This window comes from Oncorhynchus masou, chromosome 12 (assembly GCF_036934945.1).
Source record: "Oncorhynchus masou masou isolate Uvic2021 chromosome 12, UVic_Omas_1.1, whole genome shotgun sequence".
Classification (NCBI taxonomy): domain Eukaryota; kingdom Metazoa; phylum Chordata; class Actinopteri; order Salmoniformes; family Salmonidae; genus Oncorhynchus; species Oncorhynchus masou.
The window spans coordinates 42,828,038-42,848,687 of NC_088223.1; the positions used below are offsets into that span (position 1 = coordinate 42,828,038).

General features: G+C 42.2%; 1 protein-coding gene across 3 annotated transcripts in view; it reads left to right on the forward strand.

Annotated features, from left to right (window-relative positions):
• The first annotated feature begins 231 nt into the window (after nt 1–231).
• The window catches only part of LOC135550132 (histone-lysine N-methyltransferase 2B-like), an 81,415-nt gene continuing 60,996 nt past the window's right edge, over nt 232–20,650 (forward strand). For all 3 annotated transcript variants that reach the window (XR_010457074.1, XM_064980647.1, XM_064980648.1), the window contains exons 1-3: nt 232–658; nt 17,981–18,047; nt 18,245–19,795. Coding sequence is in view for 2 of the 3 variants with exons in the window: in XM_064980647.1 (XP_064836719.1) it covers nt 359–658; nt 17,981–18,047; nt 18,245–19,795 (1,918 nt within the window). In the remaining variant the exon portion in view is untranslated. The remainder of the gene's footprint in view (nt 659–17,980; nt 18,048–18,244; nt 19,796–20,650) is intronic.

Consider the following 20,650-nt stretch of genomic DNA (forward strand, 5'->3'; position numbering starts at 1 on the left):
GTGGACTGAATAATAACAATTTTAGATATTATTTTACTATAATTTATGTTTATTTGATTTCATTTGAATTATTTTGTATTATTTGAAATATAAAACAAACTGTCTATGTATGTACTCATTCACATTCACAAACACTCGAAAGGACGCTCAGAATGATGAAATACAACAAACTCGTTTTCCCATGATGCAACGGTATTTCCTTCCTATCTCGCGCCTTTCCATCTTGTTTTACCACAAATCAACAGCGTACCACCACCGTCGTCGTCGTTGTTGTTGATGTTGCAGCAGCAGTAGCAGTAGTAGCAGTAGCAGCAGTAGTAGCAGCAGTAGCAGCAGCAGCAGCAGCAGCAACTGAATAATGGCGGAATCGGGGGGGGAATTAACATATCCTGCTAATGTGACTGGCTTTAACACTCCGGTCGTGGCCCGGTCTCGTTTCCCGGGCCGGCCATGGACATCTCGTATTCGGCTACGGTCTGAGAAACGTCCGCAGCGGGGACGATTGGACTCGGAAGGTGGAGAGGTAATCACTGGAGGCCCGAGGCCAATCAACATTGGACTAACGTTGTGCGAGGACCCGTCACTGCTCCGCTTACTCGGGATTGCTGAGAAACATAGGCGCCAGAGCGAGGCGGGTTTCTACTCAAGCGGGAGTGAGGTGAGTTTCCAAGCCATGCACTGTGTACCAGCCCCACACCACAGACCCATTTAAAACGTGCATGTTTCACAGCCCTTTCTGTAAAATAGGTGATATTGAGAATCAAGTGTTCGCGATAACGTTCCTACCTGGGCTGGTAAACGTTAGCTAGCTATGTAGCCTTATATCTAAATTATACAATTGTTGAAACTTCAACGCTTGCTAACGTTAGCTACTAATCCACTACTCAGTGGCAAGTTGACAAACTAGTAGGTAACATAGTGACAACATATCCAAGGTTGACCATCTCCTAACTTGACCTTTACCAGGATCTTTGACAATCGTTTACTTTAGGTGGTGAAATTTGCGGGAGCAAACGTCACCTTAGCTGGATACAAGCTTGTTATCTGCTTGCCTGGAAACCAGGCGTTGAATTGTGTCTGGCAGAAATGAGAGTTTTAATCTGTAAAGTTTCTTCCCATGACACCTACAAGCCAGAATTTTGAATGCAATTACATTTTAGAGTACTAGTTGTCCGTGCGATTAGTCCTTTTGGTGGTAGGATTGTGAGACTATCCATAGGAAAGCATAATTAAATAAAATTGTTAACGCGCTGGTAGTGTGTTAAGATTTACAGTGGTGCATTCGTAGTCAGACCCCTTGACTTTTCCACGTTTTGTTACGTTTCAGCCTTATTCTAAAATCGATTAAATGTTTTTTGTTACCATCAATCTACACACAATACCACATATTGACACAGCATTCATAAGAGTGGTGAGAGACACAGCTGCATGTGAGTGCTCACATTTTTTAACATATTTTTTAGAAAAGGTTAGAGTTGGAGTTAGAAACTTAATTAACCGGCGAGATTAGTGCTACCAAGGTTTCCTTTTTCCAAGCATTACAGAGGGTGCTCTAGTAAACAAACGGCAGAGACCTGAGGACACCATCCAACCTGGAACTGAGTGAGTAGTGTTTGGTCTGAGGCTATTTTGAAAGCCAAGAATAAAAATAAAGTACATTACAATTATATATTTTACTTTATGGGGACTGAATGCTGAGTTAAGGCTGCCAGGCATGCTAGGACAGACCAGATGCAACTTTTAATTAGCACTGAGGTGTGAAGTGAAAGGTGTTGAGGCCTTTGGGCCCAACAAGTGGCAGGAGTCTTTCAAGACCCCTTTGAAGCCCCCTCCTGCTCTTCAAAGACCACTGGCATTTAATACAAGAAATCTGCAGTATAGTATTCTATAATCTATAGTATTCGCTCTGGTACGAAATCTGCATTACACTCAGGTTATGGATGTGTCACTGCTACCTTAACTTCTTAACGCACCCATCCTGTTAGCGGGATCATTTTCGTCAATATCCGCTGAATTGCAGAGAGCCAAATTCAAATTAAATTACAAAAAATATTTAATTTTCATGAAATCACAAGTGCAATATAGCAAAACACAGCTTGGTTTGTTGTTAATCCACCTGGCGTGTCAGATTTCAAAAAAGCTTTTTGGCGAAAGCATACCAAGCGTTTATGTAAGGACATTTCTCTCAGCAGACAAAACATTACAAACAGCTAGCAGCAAAGTAAATTGGTCACGGAAGTCAGAGAAGCAATAAAATGAATTGCTTACCTTTGATCTCCAGATGTTTGCACTCACGAGACTCCCAGTTACACAATAAATGTTCCTTTTGTTCCATAAAGATTATTTTAATATCCAAAATACCTCCATTTGATTGGCGCGTAATGTTCAGAAATCCACAGGAAAAAGCGGTCATGACGGGGCAGACAAATTCCAAATAGTATCTGTAAAGCTTGTAGAAACATGTCAAATGTTTTTTTATAATCAATCCTCAGGTTGTTTTTACAATATAATCGGACTGGAGTTTCTTCAATAGGAGAGAGAGAGAAAATATCTGCTCCATTCTGTTGGCGCATGCAAAACGCTGCTGGCACCCAGCCATCCACTGACGCGATGTGATCTTTCTCGCTCATTTTTCAGAATAAAAGCCTGAAACTGTCTAAAGACTGTTCACATATTTTTATTGACTTGCCCAAAGCTTTTGATATGGTAGACCATTCCAATCTTGTGGGCCGGCTAATGAGTATTGGTGTCTCAGAGGTCATTGACCTGGTTTGCTAACTACCTCTCTCAAAGAGTGCAGTGTATAAAGTCAGAAAATCTGCTTTCTCAGCCACTGCCTGTCACCCAGGGAGTACTCCAAGGCTCGATCCTTGGCTCCACGCTCTTCTCAATTTACATCAACAGCTCAGGAAGCTCTCTCGTCCATTTATATGCAGATGATCGTTTTATACTCAGCTGGCACCTCCCTGGATTTTCTGTTAAATGCTCTACAACAAAGCTTTCTTAGTGTCCAACAAGCTTTCTCTGCCCTTAACCTTGTTTTGAACACCTCCGAACCAAAGGTCATGTGGTTTGGTAAGAAGAATGCCCCTCTCCCCACAGGTGTGATTACTACCTCTGAGGGTTTAGAGCTTGAGGTAGTCACCTCATACAAATACTTGGGAGTATGGCTACTGTCCTTCTCTCAGCACATATCAAAGCTGCAGGCTAAAGTTTAAATCTAGACTTGGTTTCCTCTATTGTAATTGCTCCTTTTTCACCCCAGTTGCCAAACTAACCTTGATTCAGATGACCATCCTACCCATGCTAGATTACAGAGACGTAATTTATAGATCGGCAGGAAAGGGTGCTCTCGAGCGGCTAGATGTTCTTTACCATTTGGCCATCAGATTTACCACCAATGCTCCTTATAGGACACATCATTGCACTCTATACTCCTCTGTAAACTGATCATCTCTGTATACCCGTCGCAAGACCCACTGGTTGATGCTTATTTATAAAACCCTTTAGGTCCCCCCCCTATCTGAGATATCTACTGCCTCCCTCATCCATATACAACACCGTTCTGCCAGTCACATTCTGTTAAAGGTCCCCAAAGCACACACATCCCTGGGTCTCTCCTCTTTTCAATTCGCTGCAGCTAGTGACTGGAATGAGCTGCAAAAAACACTCAAACCTGACAGTTTTATCTCAATCTCTTCAAAGACTCAATCCTGGAGACACTTACTGACAGTTGTGGCTGCTTTGCGTGATGTGTTATTGTCTCTACCTTCTTGCCCTTTGTGCTGTTGTCTGTGCCCAATGTTTGTACCATGTTTTGTGCTGCTACTATGTTGCCTTAGGTCTCTCTTTATGTAGTGTTGTCTCTTGTTGTAATGTGTTTTTTTTTTTGTCATTTTTATTTTTAATCCCCTTTCCCCGCAGGAGGCCTTTTTATCTTTTGGTATGTTGTCATTTTAATTAAGAATTTGTTCTTATTAACTGACTTGCCTAGGTACATATGTTTTTATTTATTACATTTTTTTTGCAAATGTATACAAAAAACACTTAAGTATTCTGACCCTTTACTCAGTACTTTGAAGCACCTTTGAAAGTGATTACAGGCTCAAGTGTTCTTGGGTATGACGCTACAAGCTTGGCACACCTGTATTTGCGGAGCTCCCAATCTTTTCTGCAGATCCTCTCAAGCTTTGTCAGGTTGGATGGGGAGTGTTGCTGTACAGCTTTTTTCAGGTCTTTTCAGAGATGTTCGATCGGGTTGAAGTCAGGATTCTGGCTGGTCTGTCTCATAGCAAAGGGTTTGGATACAATGTGTAAATAAGGACTTTCTGGGTTTTTGAACGTATACATTTCCAAAAATTTGTAAGAACCTGTTTTTGCTTTGTTAATATGGGGTATTGTGTGTAGATTGAGGACTTAAAGAAAAACAAAATACATTTTAGAATAAGGCTAAAATGTGGGAAAGGGGTCTGAATACTTTCCAAATGCACTGTATATCACATGAAGCATACACATAATCTTGTAAACGCGTGCACAAGCTAAGCAATTATGCATACGTCTCATGCATGTATTTTCATCTTGCGCGTGCTTCAGGTGATATCTGAATATGCTACCAGCGCTTTAAAGTGACTATGCATATATGATAAACATGCAGTAGTGTAAAAGAGGGGTTGGCGGGTGGCGGGACACAATGCAGATAGCCCAGTAAGCTAATGTGCGGGAGCACAAGTTGGTCGGCCCAATTGAGGAAGTATGTACATGAATGTATAGTTAAATGTATGCATATGATAAACAGAGCATAGTAGCAGCATAAAGAGGGGTTGGGGGGCACACTGAAAATAGTCTGGGTTGCCATTTGATTACCTGTTCAGGAGTCTTATGGCTTGGGGGTAAAAACTGTTGAGAAGCCTTTTTATCCTGGACTTGGCACTCCGGTACCGCTTGCCATGCGGTAGTAGAGAGAACAGTCTATGACTGGGGTGGCTGGGGTCTTTGAATTTTTAGGGCCTTCCACTGACACCGCCTGCTGTAGAGGTCCTAGATAACAGGCAGTTTAGCCCTAGTGATGTACTAGGCCGTACGCACTACCCTCTGTAGTGCCTTGCGGTCAGAGGCCAAGCAATTGCCGTACCAGGCAGTGATGCAATCAGTCAGGAGGCTCTCGATGTTGCAGCTGTAGAACCTTTTGAGGATCTCAGGACCCATGCCAAATCTTTTTAGTTTCCTGAGTGGGAATAGGCTTTATCGTGCCCTCTTCACTACTGTCTTGGTGTGTTTGGACCATTCTAGTTTGATGTTGATGTGGACACCAAGGAACTTGAATCTTTCAACCTGCTCCACCACAGCCCCGTCGATGAGAATGGGGGCATGCTAGTTCCTCCTTTTCCTGTAGTCCACAATCTCCTTAGTCCTTAGATAGGTTGTATTAGCACCACATGGCCAGGTCTCTGACCTCCCTATAGGCTGTCTCGTTGCTGTCGGTGATCAGGCCTACTTAATGTTGATGTTGGAGTCATGCCTGGCCATGCAGTCGTGGGTGAACAGGGAGTACAGGAGGGGACTGAGCACGCACACCTGGGGAGCTCCAGTGTTGAGGATCAGCGTGGCAGATGTATTGCTACCTACCCTCACCACCAGGATGTCCAGGATTCAGTTGCAGAGGGAGTTGTTTAGTCCCAGGATCCTTACCTTAGTGATGAGCTTTGAGGGTACTATTTTGTTGAACGCTAAGCTGTGTTCCTTTTGTCCAGGTGGGAAAGGGCAGTGTGGAGTATTTGGGCAGTATGCAAATTGGAGTGGGTCTAGGGTTTCTGTGGTAATGGTGTTAATTTGAGCCATTACCAACCTTTCAAAGCAATTCATGGCTACGAACGTGAGTGCTATGGGTCTGTAGCCATTTAGGTAGGTTACCCTTGTGTTCTAGGGCACAGGGACTATGGTGGTCAGCACATACCCGGAGCACACGTCCTGGTAATCCGTCTGGCCCTGCAGCCTTGTGAATGTTGACCTGTTTAAAGGTCTTACTTGCTGCAGCGAGAGACTCCATGAAGGTGGTATGAGGGCCCGACGTCCACACGTGGGGGTTGTGCTTTACAGCCCAACACCGTGCAGGACGTTTGGCATTTGCAGGAGAACACCAAGATTGGCAAATTCGCCACTGGCGCAATGTGCAAACGGTTTCTGACTGTTTGAGCAGATACATTTGTGGCCTGCTGAAGGTCATTTTGCAGGGCTCTGGCAGTGCTCCTCCTGCTCCTCCTTGCACAAAGGTGGAGGTAGCGGTCCTGCTGCTGGGTTGTTACCCTCCTACGGCCTCCTCCACGTCTCCTGATGTACTGGCCTGTCACCTGATAGCGCTTCCATGCCCTGGACACTACGCTGACAGACACAGCAAACCTGCTTGCCACAGCTCGCATTGATGTGCCATCCTGGATGAGCCTCACTACCTGAGCCACTTGTGTGGGTTGTAGACTCCGTCTCATGCTACCACTAGAGTGAAAGCCCCGCCAGCATTCAAAAGTGACCAAAACATCAGCCAGGAAGCATAGGAACTGAGAAGTAGTCTGTGGTCACCTCCTGCAGAACCACTCCTTTATTGGGGGTGTCTTGCTAATTGCCTATAATTTCCACCTGTTGTCTATTCCATTTGCACAACAGCATGTGAAATCTATTGTCAATCAGTGTTGCTTCCTAAATGGACAGTTCGATTTCACAGAAGTGTGATTGACTTGGAGTTATATTGTTGTTTAAGTGTTCCCTTTATTTTTTTTGAGCAGTGTACAAAATAAGTTACAAGTAACGCACACTTATTGTCTTCAATATTCTCAGTTAAGAAGTTTTAGGTTGTAGTTTATTATAGGACTATTTCTCTCTATACCATTTATTTAATTTACCTTTTGACTGTTGGATGTTCTTATAGACACTATATTGCTAGCTTAATCTCGGGAGTTGATAAATCATAAACAGCGCTGTGCTTCAAGCATTGCTTGAAGAGCTGATGGCAAACACAGGAAAGTGCTATTTGAATGAATGCTTACGAGCCTGCTGCTGCCTTCCTCCGCTATATCAAATCATAGACTTTAATTATAAGAAACACACGGAAATATGAGCCTTAGGTCATTAATACGGTCAAATATGTAAACTATCATTTCGAAAACAAAACGTTTATTCCTTTAGTGAAATGCCACCCGTTATTGAACGGGTGTTATCCCTATGTCTAAATATTGCTGTTGCATTGGACAACCTTCAATGTTATGTCATAATTATGTAAAATTCTGTGAAATTAATTATGGTCTTTGTTAGGAAGAAATGGTTTTCACACAGTTCTCAACAAGCCAGGCGGCCCAAACTGCTGCATATATCGTGCTTGCACAGAACGCAAGAGAAGTGACACAATTTCCCTAGTTAATATTGCCAGCTAACACTAATTTAACTAAATATGCAGGTTGACAAAAATAAGGTTGTGTATTGATTTTAAGAAAGGCATTGGTTAGGTACACGTTGGTTGAAACGACAGTGCTTTTTTCGCAAATGCGCTTGTTAATCATCACCCGTTTAGCGAAGTAGGCTGTGATTTGATGATAAATGAACAGGCACCGCATTGATTATATGCAATGCAGGACAAGCTAGTTAAACTAGTAATGTCATCAACCATGTGTAGTTAACTCGTGATTATGTTGAGATGGATAGTTTTTTTTTATAAGATTAGTTTAATGCTAGCTAGCACCGTACCTTGTCTCCTCGTGGAGTGCAATGTAATCGGCATCCAAAAATGCCGATTCCCGATTGTTATGAAAATTTGAAATCGGCCCTAATTAATCGACCGACTTCTAGTATCCACCCTTTGCCTTGATGACAGCTTTGCGCAATCTTGGCGTTCTCTCAACCAGCTTCACCTGCTTTTCCAATAGCCTTGAAGGAATTCCCACATACGCTGAGCACTTGCTGGCTGATTTTCCTTCACTCTGGTCCAACTCATCCCAAACCATCTCAATTGGGTTGATGTCAGGGGGTTGTGGAGGCCAGGTCATCTGATTCGGCACTCATCACACTCCTTCTTGGTCATATAGCCCTTACACAGCCCGGAGGAGTGTTTTGGGTTATTGTCCTGTTGAAAAACATAACGGTCCCACCACAGACCAGATAGGATGGTGTATTGCTGTAGTTGCCTTTCTGGTTAAGTGTGCCTTGAATAAAATTTTAAAAATCACTGACCGTGTCACCAGCATAGCACCACCACACCACCTCCTATATGCTTCACGGTGGGAACCACACATGCGTAAATCATCCGTTCACCTACTCTTCGTCTCACAAAGACACTCCAATTTCAAATTAGGACTAATCAGACGAAAGGACAAAATTCCACTGCTCTAATGTCCATTGCTCATGTTTCTTGGCCCAGCAAGTCTATTGTTCTTATTGGTGTCCCTTTTTAGTAGTGGTTTCTATACAGCAATTTGACATATAAGGCCTGATTCTCCTCTGAACAGTTGATGTTGATATGTCTATTACCTGAACAGTGTGAGGCATTTATTTGGGCTGCAATTTATGAGGCATACACATGGTTAGCAGATGTTAATGCGAGTGTAGCGAAATGCTTGTGCTTCTAGTTCTGACCATGCAGTAATATCTAACAAGTAGTGTAACAATTTCACAACAACTACCTTATACACAAATGTAAAGGAATGAATAAGAATATCTACTTATAAGTATATGGATGGCCGAACGGCATAGGCAGGATGCAGTAGATGGTATATAGACTACAGATGAGTAATGTAGGTTATGTAAATATTATATAAAGTGGCATTGTTTTGAAGTGACTAGAGATTTGAGTCAGTATGTTGGCAGCAGCCACGCAATGTTAGTGATGGCTGTTTAACAGTCTGATTGCTTTGGTAGAAGCTGTTTTTCAGTCTCTCGGTCCCAGCCTTGATGCATCTGTACTGACCTCGCCTTCTGGATGATAGCGGGGTGAACAGGCAGTGGCTCGGGTGGTTGTTGTCCTTGATGATCTTTTTGGCCTTCCTGTGACATCGGATGTTGTAGGTGTCCTGGAGGGCAGGTAGTTTGCCCCTGGTGATGCTTTGTGCAGACCTCACTACCCTCTGGAGAGCCTTACGGTTGTGGGCGGAGCAGTTGCCGTACCAGGCGGTGATACAGCCCGACAGGATACTCTCGATTGTGCATCTGTAAAAGCTTGTGTTTTTGGTAACAAGCCAAATTTCTTCAGCCTCCTGAGGTTGAAGAGGCGCTATTGCGCTGCCTTCACCACACGGTCTGTGTAGGTGGACGATTTCAGTTTGTCCGTGATGTGTACTGTCCTGTCGATGTGGATAGAAGGGTGCTCCCTCTGCTGTTTCCTGAAGTCAACAATCATCTCCTTTGTTTTGTTGACGTTGAGTGCAAGGTTATTTTCCTGACACCACACTCCGAGGGCCCTCGCCTCTTCCCTGTAGGCCGTCTCGTCGTTGTTGGTAATCAAGGCAACCACTGTAGAGTCGTCTGCAAACTTGATGATTGAGTTCAAGGCGTGCATGGCCACGCAGTCATGGGTGAACAGGGAGTACAGGAGAGGGCTGAGAAAGCACCCTTGTGGGGCCCCAGTGTTGAGGATCAGCGGGGTGGAGATGTTGTTTCCTACCTTCACCTGGTGTCGTCCCGTCAAAGTCAGGACCCAGTTGCGCAGGGCTGGTTCGAAACCCGGGGTCTCATGCTTATTGACGAGTTTGGAGGGAACTATGGTGTTAAATGATGAGCTGTAGTCAATGAACAGCATTCTTACATAGGTATTCCTCTTGTCCAAATGGGTTAGGGCAGTGTGATTGTGTCGTCTGTGGACCTATTGGGGCGGTAGGCAAATTGGAGTGGGTCTAGAGTGTCAGGTAGGGTGGAGGTGATGACGTAAGTGAGTTCTATGGGGCGATAGTCATTTTGCTCAGTTACCTTAGCTTTCTTGGGAACAGGAACAATGGTGGCCCTCTTGAAGCATGTGGGAACAGCAGACTGGGATAGGGATTGATTGAATATGTCTGTAAACACACCAGCCAGCTGGTCTGCGCATGCTCTGGGGACGCGGCGAGGGATGCCGTCTGGGCCTGCAGTTTTGCGAGGTTAATACGTTTTAAACGTTTTCCTCGCGATGACTGCGGTGAAGGAGAGCCCGCAGGTTTTGTTAGCGGGCCGTGTCGGTGGCACTATTGTCCTCAAAGCGAGCAAAGAAGCTGTCTAGTTTGTCTGGGAACAAGACATCATGGTCTTGCTCCTACTCCTACCATGTCACAACACAACTGATTGGCTCAAATGCATGAAGAAGGAAAGAAATTCCACAAATAATCTTTTAACAAGGCACACTTGTTAACCTCTCTGGCCCACCCGACACGCTAGCGTCCCACCTTTTTCCTGCTGTGTACCCGACGAAAGGAAGTGCCTATTACTCAGATGACCAAGGATTTAGCTGCATAGATTTCACAACACTGGCGACATCGTGTGGAAGCTGTAGGAACTGTAAGCCCATCCCTATCTATTTACCCTGCTATAGACAATAGAGACTGGCGGATTGATTTTTTTTCTTTGACGATTTTGTGATCAGGTTTCCTTGCTATTTTGACCACGAAACACATTCTGTTATAGTCACAGACATCATTGAACCAGTTTTAGAAACTTCAGAGTGTTTTCTATGCACACATACTAATCATACGCATATACTATATTCCTGGCATGAGTAGCATGACGTTAATGTTGCGCGATTTTTAACAGAATGTTGAAAAAAGTAGCCCGATCTCTAACAGGTTTTAATTGAAATGCATTCCAGGTGACTACCTCATGAAGGTGGTTGAGAGAATGCCAAGAGTGTGCAACGCTGTCATCAAGGCAAAGGGGGGCAACTTTGAAGAACCTAAAATATATTTTGATTTAACACTTTTTTTTTGGTTACATGAGTTTATTTCATAGTTTTGATGTCTTTACTTATTCGACAATGTAGAATATAGTACATTCCTGAAAAACCTTAAATGAGTAGTTGCGTCCAAACCTTTGACTGGTACTGTATATTAGTGCTTTTGGGAAGTATTCAGACCCCTTGACTTTTTCCACATTTTGTTAGGTTACAAGTTTTGTTTTGCTAAAATATCAATGTTTTAATTATATGTAGATTGCTGGGGATTTAAAAAAATGTAATCCATTTTAGAACAAATGCTGTTAGGCAACAAAATGTGGAAAATGTCAAGGGGTCTGAATACTTTCCGAAGGCAGTGTGTGTGTCCATGTCCTGGAGGTACTGTATAACATTAGATCCAATTAATTTTGGTAGCTCTCGTGGTCGACCCCAAAACAAATTGTTTTGCGACACGATTCATGGTTGACCCTATACAGTCAATGGGTGAATCGGCTGCTGTCTTTAACCTGTTGCGTCGCGCAATCCCAGATCCGGGATTCTATTTATAGCCTCAAGCTCATTAGCATAACGCAACGTTAACTATTCATGAAAATCGCAAATGAAATAAATATATTTGCTCTCAAGCTTAGACTTTTGTTAACAACACTGTCATCTCAGATTTTCAAAATATGCTTTTCAACCATAGCTAAACAAGCATTTGTGTAAGAGTATTGATTGCTAACATGGCTATAAGCCTAGAATTCAGCCAGCAACATTTTCACAAAAACAAGAAAATAATTCAAATAAAATCATTTACCTTTGAAGAACTTCAGATGTTGTCAATGAGGAGACTCTCAGTTAGATAGCAAATGTTCAGTTTTTCAAAAAAATATGATTTGTGTAGGACAAATCGCTCCATTTTGTTCACGTTTGGCTATGAAAAAAACCTGTATACAGTTATAGCCTCAAGCTCATTAGCATAATGTAACGTTAACAATTTCTGAAAATCGCAAATAAAATGAAAATAATGCGCCTACTCTCAAGCGTAGCCTTTTCTTAACTTCTTGAAACTCCCCATCCCGGATCCGGGATCGTGACTAAGCCTCAGGCTCATTAGCATAACGCAACGTTAACGATTTCTGAAAATCGCAAATAAAATTAAAATAATGCGTTTGCTCTCAAGCTTAGCCTTTTCTTAACAACACTGTCATCTCAGATTTTCAAAATATGCTTTTGAACCATAGAAATGGACTAATTTGTGTAAGAGTATGCAAAGCTAGCATAGCATTTTGTGTAGCATGTAGCACGCAACATTTTCACAAAAGCCAAATAAATAAAATCATTTACCTTTGAAGAGCTTCTGATGTTTTCAATGAGGAGACTCCCAGCCACATACCAGATGCGCAGTGTTTCCTGAAAGCGTCTGTGTGTAGGAGAAATCGTTCCGTTTTCTACATTGCGCCTGGCTACCGAAACGAACCGAAAATGCAGTCACCTACAACGTGAAACTTTTTCCGGATTAACTACATAATATCGACCGAAACATGGCAAACGTTGTTTGGAATCAATCCTCAAGGTGTTTTTTCACATATCTCTTCATTGACATGCAGTTCGTGGAAGCTTGCTTCCCTCTCTGTGTCCCATGGAAAAATACTGGCAGGTGACTTTTGCGCACCAATTTCGGCGCAGGACACCGGGCGGACACGTGGTAAATGTGGTCTCTTATGGTCAATCTTCCAATGATCTGCCTACAAATACGTCACAATGCTGCAGACACCTTGGGGAAACGACAGAAAGGGCAGACTCATTCCTCTTGCGTTCACAGCCATATAAGGAGATCATGAAAGACAGAGCCTCAAAAATCCTTGTCATTTCCTGGATGCCATCTCATCTTGGTTTTGCCTGAAGCTCACGTTAAAGGGCACGCACAGAGAAGATATTTGTATTTCTGGACACGTCAGAGTGTTTTCTTTCGAACAGTAGCAATTATATGCATAGTCGAGCATCTTTTTGTGACAAAATATCTTGTTTAAAACGGGAACGTTTTTCTTCCAAAAATGAAATAGCGCCACCATAGATGTAAGAGGTTAACAACACTGTCATCTCAGATTTTCAAAATATGCTTTTGAACCATAGCAATTCACTAATTTGTGTAAGAGCTTAGCATTTTGAGTAGCATTTAGCACGCAACATTTTCACAAAAACCAGAACCAAATAAATAAAATCATTTACCTTTGAAGAGCTTCGGATGTTTTCAATGAGGAGACTCTCAGTTACATAGCAAATGTCCAGTTTTTCCTGAAAGCATCTTTGTGTAGGAGAAATCGCTCCGTTTTGTACATCACATTTGGCTACCGAACCGAAAATTCAGTCACCAACAACGTCAAACTTTTTCCGAATTAACTCCATAATATCGACCGAAACATGGCAAACGTTGTTTGGAATCAATCCTCAAGGTGTTTTTTCACATATCTCTTCATTGATATATCGTTCGTGGAAGCATGAATGAATTCTCTGAATTCCATGGAAAAATACTTGCAGCTGAGTTTTGCGCACCAATTTCGGCGCAGGACACCGGGCGGACACCTGGTAAATGTGGTCTCTTATGGTCAATCTTCCAATGATATGCCTACAAATACGTCACAATGCTGCAGACACCTTGGGGAAACGACAGAAAGGGCAGACTCATTCCTCTCGCGTTCACAGCCATATAAGGAGACAATGGAAAACGGAGCCTCAAAAATCCTGCTCATTTCCTGAATGCCGTCTCATCTTGGTTTTGCCTGTAGCTCACATTCTAGGGCACGCACAGAGATTATCTTTGCAGTTCTGGAAACGTCAGAGTGTTTTCTTTCCAAAGCTACCAATTATATGCATAGTCGAGCATATTTTTGTGACAAAATATTGCGCCTAAAACGGGCACGTCTTTTTATCCAAAAATGATATAGCGCCCCTAGAGTTTCAAGAGGTTAACTGAAAAGAAAATCTATATAAAAAGAAAATAAACTATTGGTTGAATGATTTTAGTGTTTCCATCCGACTCCATTCCTCACTTAAACCTCATGTAAAGTGATGTGCTCTACAATACATGTCTTCTTGTTTGTCTCTCTACAAGCAGACTCTCTCTCTACTCTCAGCCCATCTGATGGATTGTCTCCACCTTCCCCCACTGTTCGCCAAATAAATCTGAATACTGGAACCCTGAGCAGGTGTGGCTGGACAATAAAAGGATTTGTTCTTAAAGGGGAAAACTGTTCAAGGGTGTAGACTTTCACTAGGCACTGCATACCCATCGATTCTTGAAGAAAATAAGTTATAAATGCTTGTTGAGCTTAGTTGAACTTTTTTCCCCCATTAGAACCAAACATAGGCCTGTTCACTGTATAGCATCAGTACATGGTTAAAACGTATAATTTGTATATAATGGTGGGCCAGTCCTTGCAGCCAAAGCTCCTATAGGTTTATGGTCATTGCTATCTGGGATATAGAAGAAAAAGAAACGCACACCTATTGAGACGAGGTGCTGGCTAGCGGAGTAGAAACTTGAAAATAAAAGAGAGCCGCACACACTAGGAGCTCAGATGTAAAAATGTAATACCAACGTTTCGACAGCCAAGCTGTCTTCATCAGGGTATAATCACAAACACTGCGGGATGACTTGTTTTATATATTGTCAAAAGACACAGGTGTCTGTAATCATGGCCAAGAGTGGCCTAATATCATTGGTTAATAATCAAATGTTAATGTCATACAAAGAACAGCATACAAACAACAAATGGATAGCATACGATCATAGATTAATTTGACTACACAAGTTTACAAACAATTACAATGGCAAAGTCACAATAATCACAAGAATGGCTTCAGATCAAAGTCTACGTTGAGACCGAAGGGCGCAAGGGTCTTTAAGTTAAAGATCCAGGCAGCCTCTCGTTTTAACAATAAATTATCAAGGTCACCCCCTCTCTTAGGGAGGGTGACATGTTCGATGCCAATATAACGCAGAGACGAAATCGAGTGGCCTGCTTCCAAGAAGTGGGCCGCAACTAGATAAGTAAAGTTTTTACACCTAATGGTGCTATGATGCTCTGAGATAAGTACTTTTAATTTGCGTTTTGTTTTACCTACATCATTTTTACCACAAGGACAAGTTATAAGATAAATAACTGCCTTAGTGGAGCACGTAAAACACCTTTTATTGGGATCGATTTCTCTGTTTGTGGGTGTTTGAAGGATCTACATTTATAAGTGCCATTGCATTGAGCACAGCCATTACATTTGTAATTTCCATCCAGTAGTGGTGCAAATAGATGTTGTTCAGGAATATCTTGGGGTGGTAAATCAGAGTTTACCAATTGGTCTCTGAGATTTCTGCCCCGCGAGAATACGACCAAGGGAAGGTCCGAAAACACATTACCGAGACTATCATCGGATTTTAAGATGTGCCAATGTTTGAACAATTCCCTAAATTGCTATCTGGGAACCTTGGGATGTCCCTACCCCAAACCATAACCCTTATCCTAAACTTACACACAACCAAATCTCTTACCTATCCTTAACCGTTTTAAACATCAACTTCTTTGGGTTAGGGACGTCTAAAGGATCCTCAAGGGCATGGACCGTATGTTTATCATCTGAGAGCTGTATCCATGAATCCTGGGCAGGGGACACACGATATGAGACTGGTGTGAGACAGAGTGTGGCCTGATCTTAAAATTAGGAATTATAATTTTCTTTTGACAGCATGACAATAGATTGCAGCAAATACTTAGCTCTAGGAAGAGTCTTGGTGTTTCCAAACTTCTTCCATTTAAGAATGATGGAGGACACTTTGATCTTGAAGATCTTCAATGCTGCAGAAATGTTTTTGTACCCTTCCCCAGATCTGTGCCTTGACACAATCCTGTCTCTGAGCTCTAGAGACGATTCCTTTGACCTCATGTTTTGGTTTTAGCTCCGACATGTACTGTCAACTGTGGGACCTTTATATACCAGTGTGTTCATCTCCAAATCATGTCCAATCAATTGAATTGACCACAGGTGGACTCCAAATTGTAGAAACATCTCAAGGATGATCAATTTAAACAGGATGCACCTGAGCTCAATTTTGATTCTCATAGCAAAGGGTCTGAATACTTATTTATACAAGGTATTTTCTCTTTTTATATATTTATGGGGTATTGTGTTTAGATTGAGGGGAATTAATTTAATTTAATTTTAGAAGGCTGTAACAAAGTCAAGGGGTCTGGGTGCACTGTACACATGTATAGTACCAGTCAAAAGTTTGGACACACCTACTCATTCAAGGGTTTTTCTTTATTTTTACTGTTTTGTAGAATAATAGTGAAGACATCAAAACTATGAAATAACACACATGGAATCATGTAGTAACCAAAGTGTTAAACAAATCAAAATCTATTTTAGATTCTTCAAAGTAGCCACCCTTTGCCTTGATGACAGCTTTGCACACTCTTGACATTCTCTCAACCAACTTCACCTGGAATGCTTTTCCAATAGTCTTGAAGGAGTTTCCACAAATGCTGATCACTGCTTTAATTTGTAATTTTTATAAGAAACACTTGAATGGACACCTACTCAATCTTTTGACTGGTACCGTACATGTATGGGATAAACACTGACGTACATTAGTTCCAGATAATATATGGAATGGAGATGTTTATCCTGCTTATTCCACGATTGCCATAGAAAACAAGTGCACATTTACTGTTAATCTCAATTAAAACGTGATTGTTAACATTTTTTGATAAGTTAATTCGTAATTATATTTAATCCACATGAACTTTGTTAGGTTGCTAGAGAAGTTAGGTTGTTAAGCGGACTTGTTATTCATTGTATTTGTTTGTTTGATTGCTATGCAAGCTGGCAATGTTCTTATCGCTTGCTTGCTTGCTTACTAGCAGTCGCGTCAACTCTGCAGATGGATGCAACTTCAATGTTATTCTGTGTGTTTTTTTTTTTTTAAGCTGCTTTCTAGTGATATGTATTTGGATGCATCCATGCTACATCCATACATAGTGCCTGTTGATGGATGACACCCACACAAAGTACATTTCATCGATTTTTAAATAGAAGTTTGAAAATGAATGTATTTTTTATGTTTTCCTTTCATAGTTCGGTTGATAGCTTCTATTACTACAGCACCTACATTAAATTTAATATTGCTACCTACATTTAATCTTTTTTTAGTAGTTGTGGGGGAGGGGGTAGAATTGTGTGAATTTGGGCCATTGCTGGGCTGATTCTCACTTGTGCTACCTTGTTTACAGAGGGAGGGACCTGATCCTAGATCAGCACTGCTCCTCTGAGATGCTTTCTGAATAGTAAAGTAAAAATAAATGTTTCGTCTTACCTGTGTGTGTGGTCTGATATACCACGGCTCTCGGCCAATCAGCATTCAGGGCTTGAACCACCCAGTTTTTAAGTAGCTTTATACACTCTCAGTAAAGCTTCTTGTATATCACCCAGATCTTTGGGATCTGTCTATTTTCCTCTTCTAAATCTTGTCAGTTTTAACTCCCAGTAAAAAGTCTGGCCCCGATATCGTTTCTGCAGTTTTTTTGTCACACAGCTTGCCCTCTCGGTTAGTGATCTGATTGCAGTTTACTGAGGAGCTATTTTTCATAGTTGTCTTTTTTTTTTACACATCCTCAACTTCCGGTAATGCTGTAGAATAGGATTCAGATCTCTATTTATGAACAGTGTACATTTCATGATGGCCTGTATTTTCTGCTGAAGTGATGATCACACTTTGCATTTGTACTAGCCTAGACCTAATTGAAATTACACACATCCATTTGCAGTTATCCCCACTACATTTTGAATCCTGATCTCTCAAACCAGTTCAGTGTGATGGTTTGTAAACAGATATCACCTGGGCTGCTGTCCATGGATTAATCTCATCCCAACCATGTGATTTAAGATCGATTAGGGCTAAACATTTTAATTATTAATTGCAAAGAAAAACATCGGCTGATTATTAGGCCGTGTGTAGTATACCTGCTAAGTATTCGTGTAGCCTATTGTGGTTGTTAGGGTCAGTATTCAATTTTTTGTTAAACACATTCCTACCCTGTTTTCCTGTGTTAGGATGAGGATTTCTCTGGGTTTGGGACGGAATACCGGCCTACACTCTCAGCACGCAATATCTCTAAAAGTAAGTAGGCTAATGAGGGACAGTAACGTGAGATCACCTGTGCTCAGGAATTATCACATTTCCTAGCAGAAATATGCAGCAGTAGCCTTCATATTTGCTATGTATTGCTTTGGTAGCATACCTGATAATAATCATGATCAAGTTATTGTCTGACATTAGTCTATTCGTATTAAGACATGTTTCCCTCTTGTTTCTAGGCAGTCCTTTCCAATCATCATTATTGAAGCCAAAAAAGCCTCCCCTAGCTCCAGAACTTACAGCAAAGCTTAAGAAAAGTGGAGGCAAGGTCTCTGAAGAAGAGGTTGGAGAGGGTCAGGAAGAAAATGCTGCGAAACCCAAAATAATTGCCAAACTGGCAGCCCAAAAGAAATCCATCATTTCGGGGGTTAAGTCTACAGGAAAGCAGGCTACTGGGACAAAGGCCTCAAAAAGCAAGGGCAGTGAGAAATCAGATGGCTCTGACTGGAAAAGGGGAAGGAAAGCGGTGGAATCGTCTTCAACAGCCAGAAAGAGGAACAGGCAAGAACAAACAACTAAGGTAGGCTCAGGGTCCAGCATAGTCCGACCCCAAACCAGCAGAAACAAGCAGGGTAAACTGGTGTGGACCCTGACAGTGGTCAAGGGCAAAGGGAAGACTTCCAAGGTCAAAGAGGCTGGGGAGGTAACAGCAGACGATAGTGAAACAGACATAGTTAAGCCACAGAGGTCTGGGAAGAGGAGAAAAGGATCTCAGCAAGGGGACAAGGTTGAAGCTCTGTCTAGAAATGGACAGAAGACCACGAATCCCCACACCGCCTCTCAAGGAGTAGCACTGTCTCCTAAACCTGTGAATAAGCAGCAGAGGGATAGGGTGTCCAGGGGAACGGGGGATTCCCCTGAGGTTGGTGCTGAGCTGTGTCAGGAGCCAACAATACCCCTGGAAAGAAAGAAACCAGCACCATATAAGCGTAAGTCCATATTTGGCTTCAGGAGGAAGCCAAGTAATGTGCAGAAGCTTCGTCCGCCAGATTCTGTCGTGAAATGCTTTCGTCGTAAGGTTGTCTTCGACACCTACGTGCCAGAGTCGCTTCCAACCCCAGCGAAGCAGGCGGGACAGAAGGCGCAGTGGGAGAGAACTGGGACAGAGGGCAAGCCTCTCCTGTCCCCTGTAGAGATCCACCAAGGAGGCAGCAGTAACATCTCCTTGCCTGTGGTGACCGCCAGGTCTTCACGTGTTATTAAGGCACCCAAGAGGTTCCTCCATGACGAGATCATATCCTTGCCTAGGGGATCCCCGAAAAAAAAGTGCCAATACAAGGTGGAGGAGGATGCCATGAGCCTATCCTTTTATGATTCAGACAATGATGACATTGACAACTTGTCTCAAATTCCAGGTCAAAATGAGTTCAAACCTGAAGTTGACAGCTCAACTGGTAAAAAAGCACTTAAGACCAGCCTTTCCTCAAGCCCAGGCTCATCCCACCTTGAGGTCTACGAGAGACTCAAGAAGCTGACCCTCAGCCTGGCCCAGAAGAAGAAGAAAGGCCTTCGTGCTGCTGATGGTGAAACCACAGTAGAAGTCCAGGAGTACCTAAGTTTGACCTCGCCGGTTAGGAAGAGGGGGAGGTCCAAGCTGAAGATGGAGGACCTCAACTCTCCTGGGGTTGTGAGGAAACTGGCGGTGCTAGTCAGTAACGATGCTGCTGCATCTCAAGCTGCTTCATCTGAGACTCTGGAGGAGGCAGCAAATGACAGAGAAAATGTCCAAGGTAAGGCCTTTTCTGTGCTCTGATAAATGTATTAGTTCCTATAGGTTCATTAAGCAAACATCTATTTTCTTATTCCAGAAAATTATTTGGACTGATTTTAAAGTAGAATTCTTAGATATTGTCATGCAAATACAGTGTGTTCGGAAAGTATTCAGACCCCTTCCCCTTTTCCACATTTTGTTACGTTACAGCATTCTAAAATTGATTACATTTAAAAAATCCTCATCAATCTATACGGAATATCCCACAATGACAAAGTGAAAACAGGTTTTTAGACATTTTTAGCAAATTTATAAAATATAAAAAACATACCTTATTTACATAAGTATTCAGACCCTTTATATTCAGACAACGCAGGGCTGTCTTCAGGACAAGTCTCAATGTCCTTGAGTGGGCCAGCCAGAGCCCGGACTTGATCCCCATCTAACAAATCTGGAGAGACCTGAAAATAGCTGTGCAGTGACAATCCACATCCAACGTGGCAGAGCTTGAGATAGGATCTGCAAAGAAGAATGGGAGAAACTCCCCAAATACAGGTGTTCCAAGCTTGTAGCATCATACCCAAAAAGTCTATCTAGGCTGCAATCGCTGCCAAAGGTGCTTCAACAAAGTACAAAGTAAAGGGTCTGATTACTTATGTAAATGGTATATTTCAGTTTTGTAAACATTTAAAAAACTTTTTTTGCTTTGTCATTATGAGGTATTGTGTGTAGATTGAAGAGGGCGGAAAACATTTTAATCCATTGTAGAATATAAGGCTCTAATGTAACAGTGGAAAAAGTCAAGGGGTCTGAATTCTACATATTCCCATAGGATGGAGCAGTATAGCTTGCAGTGTTTCTTGCCAGAGGGCTC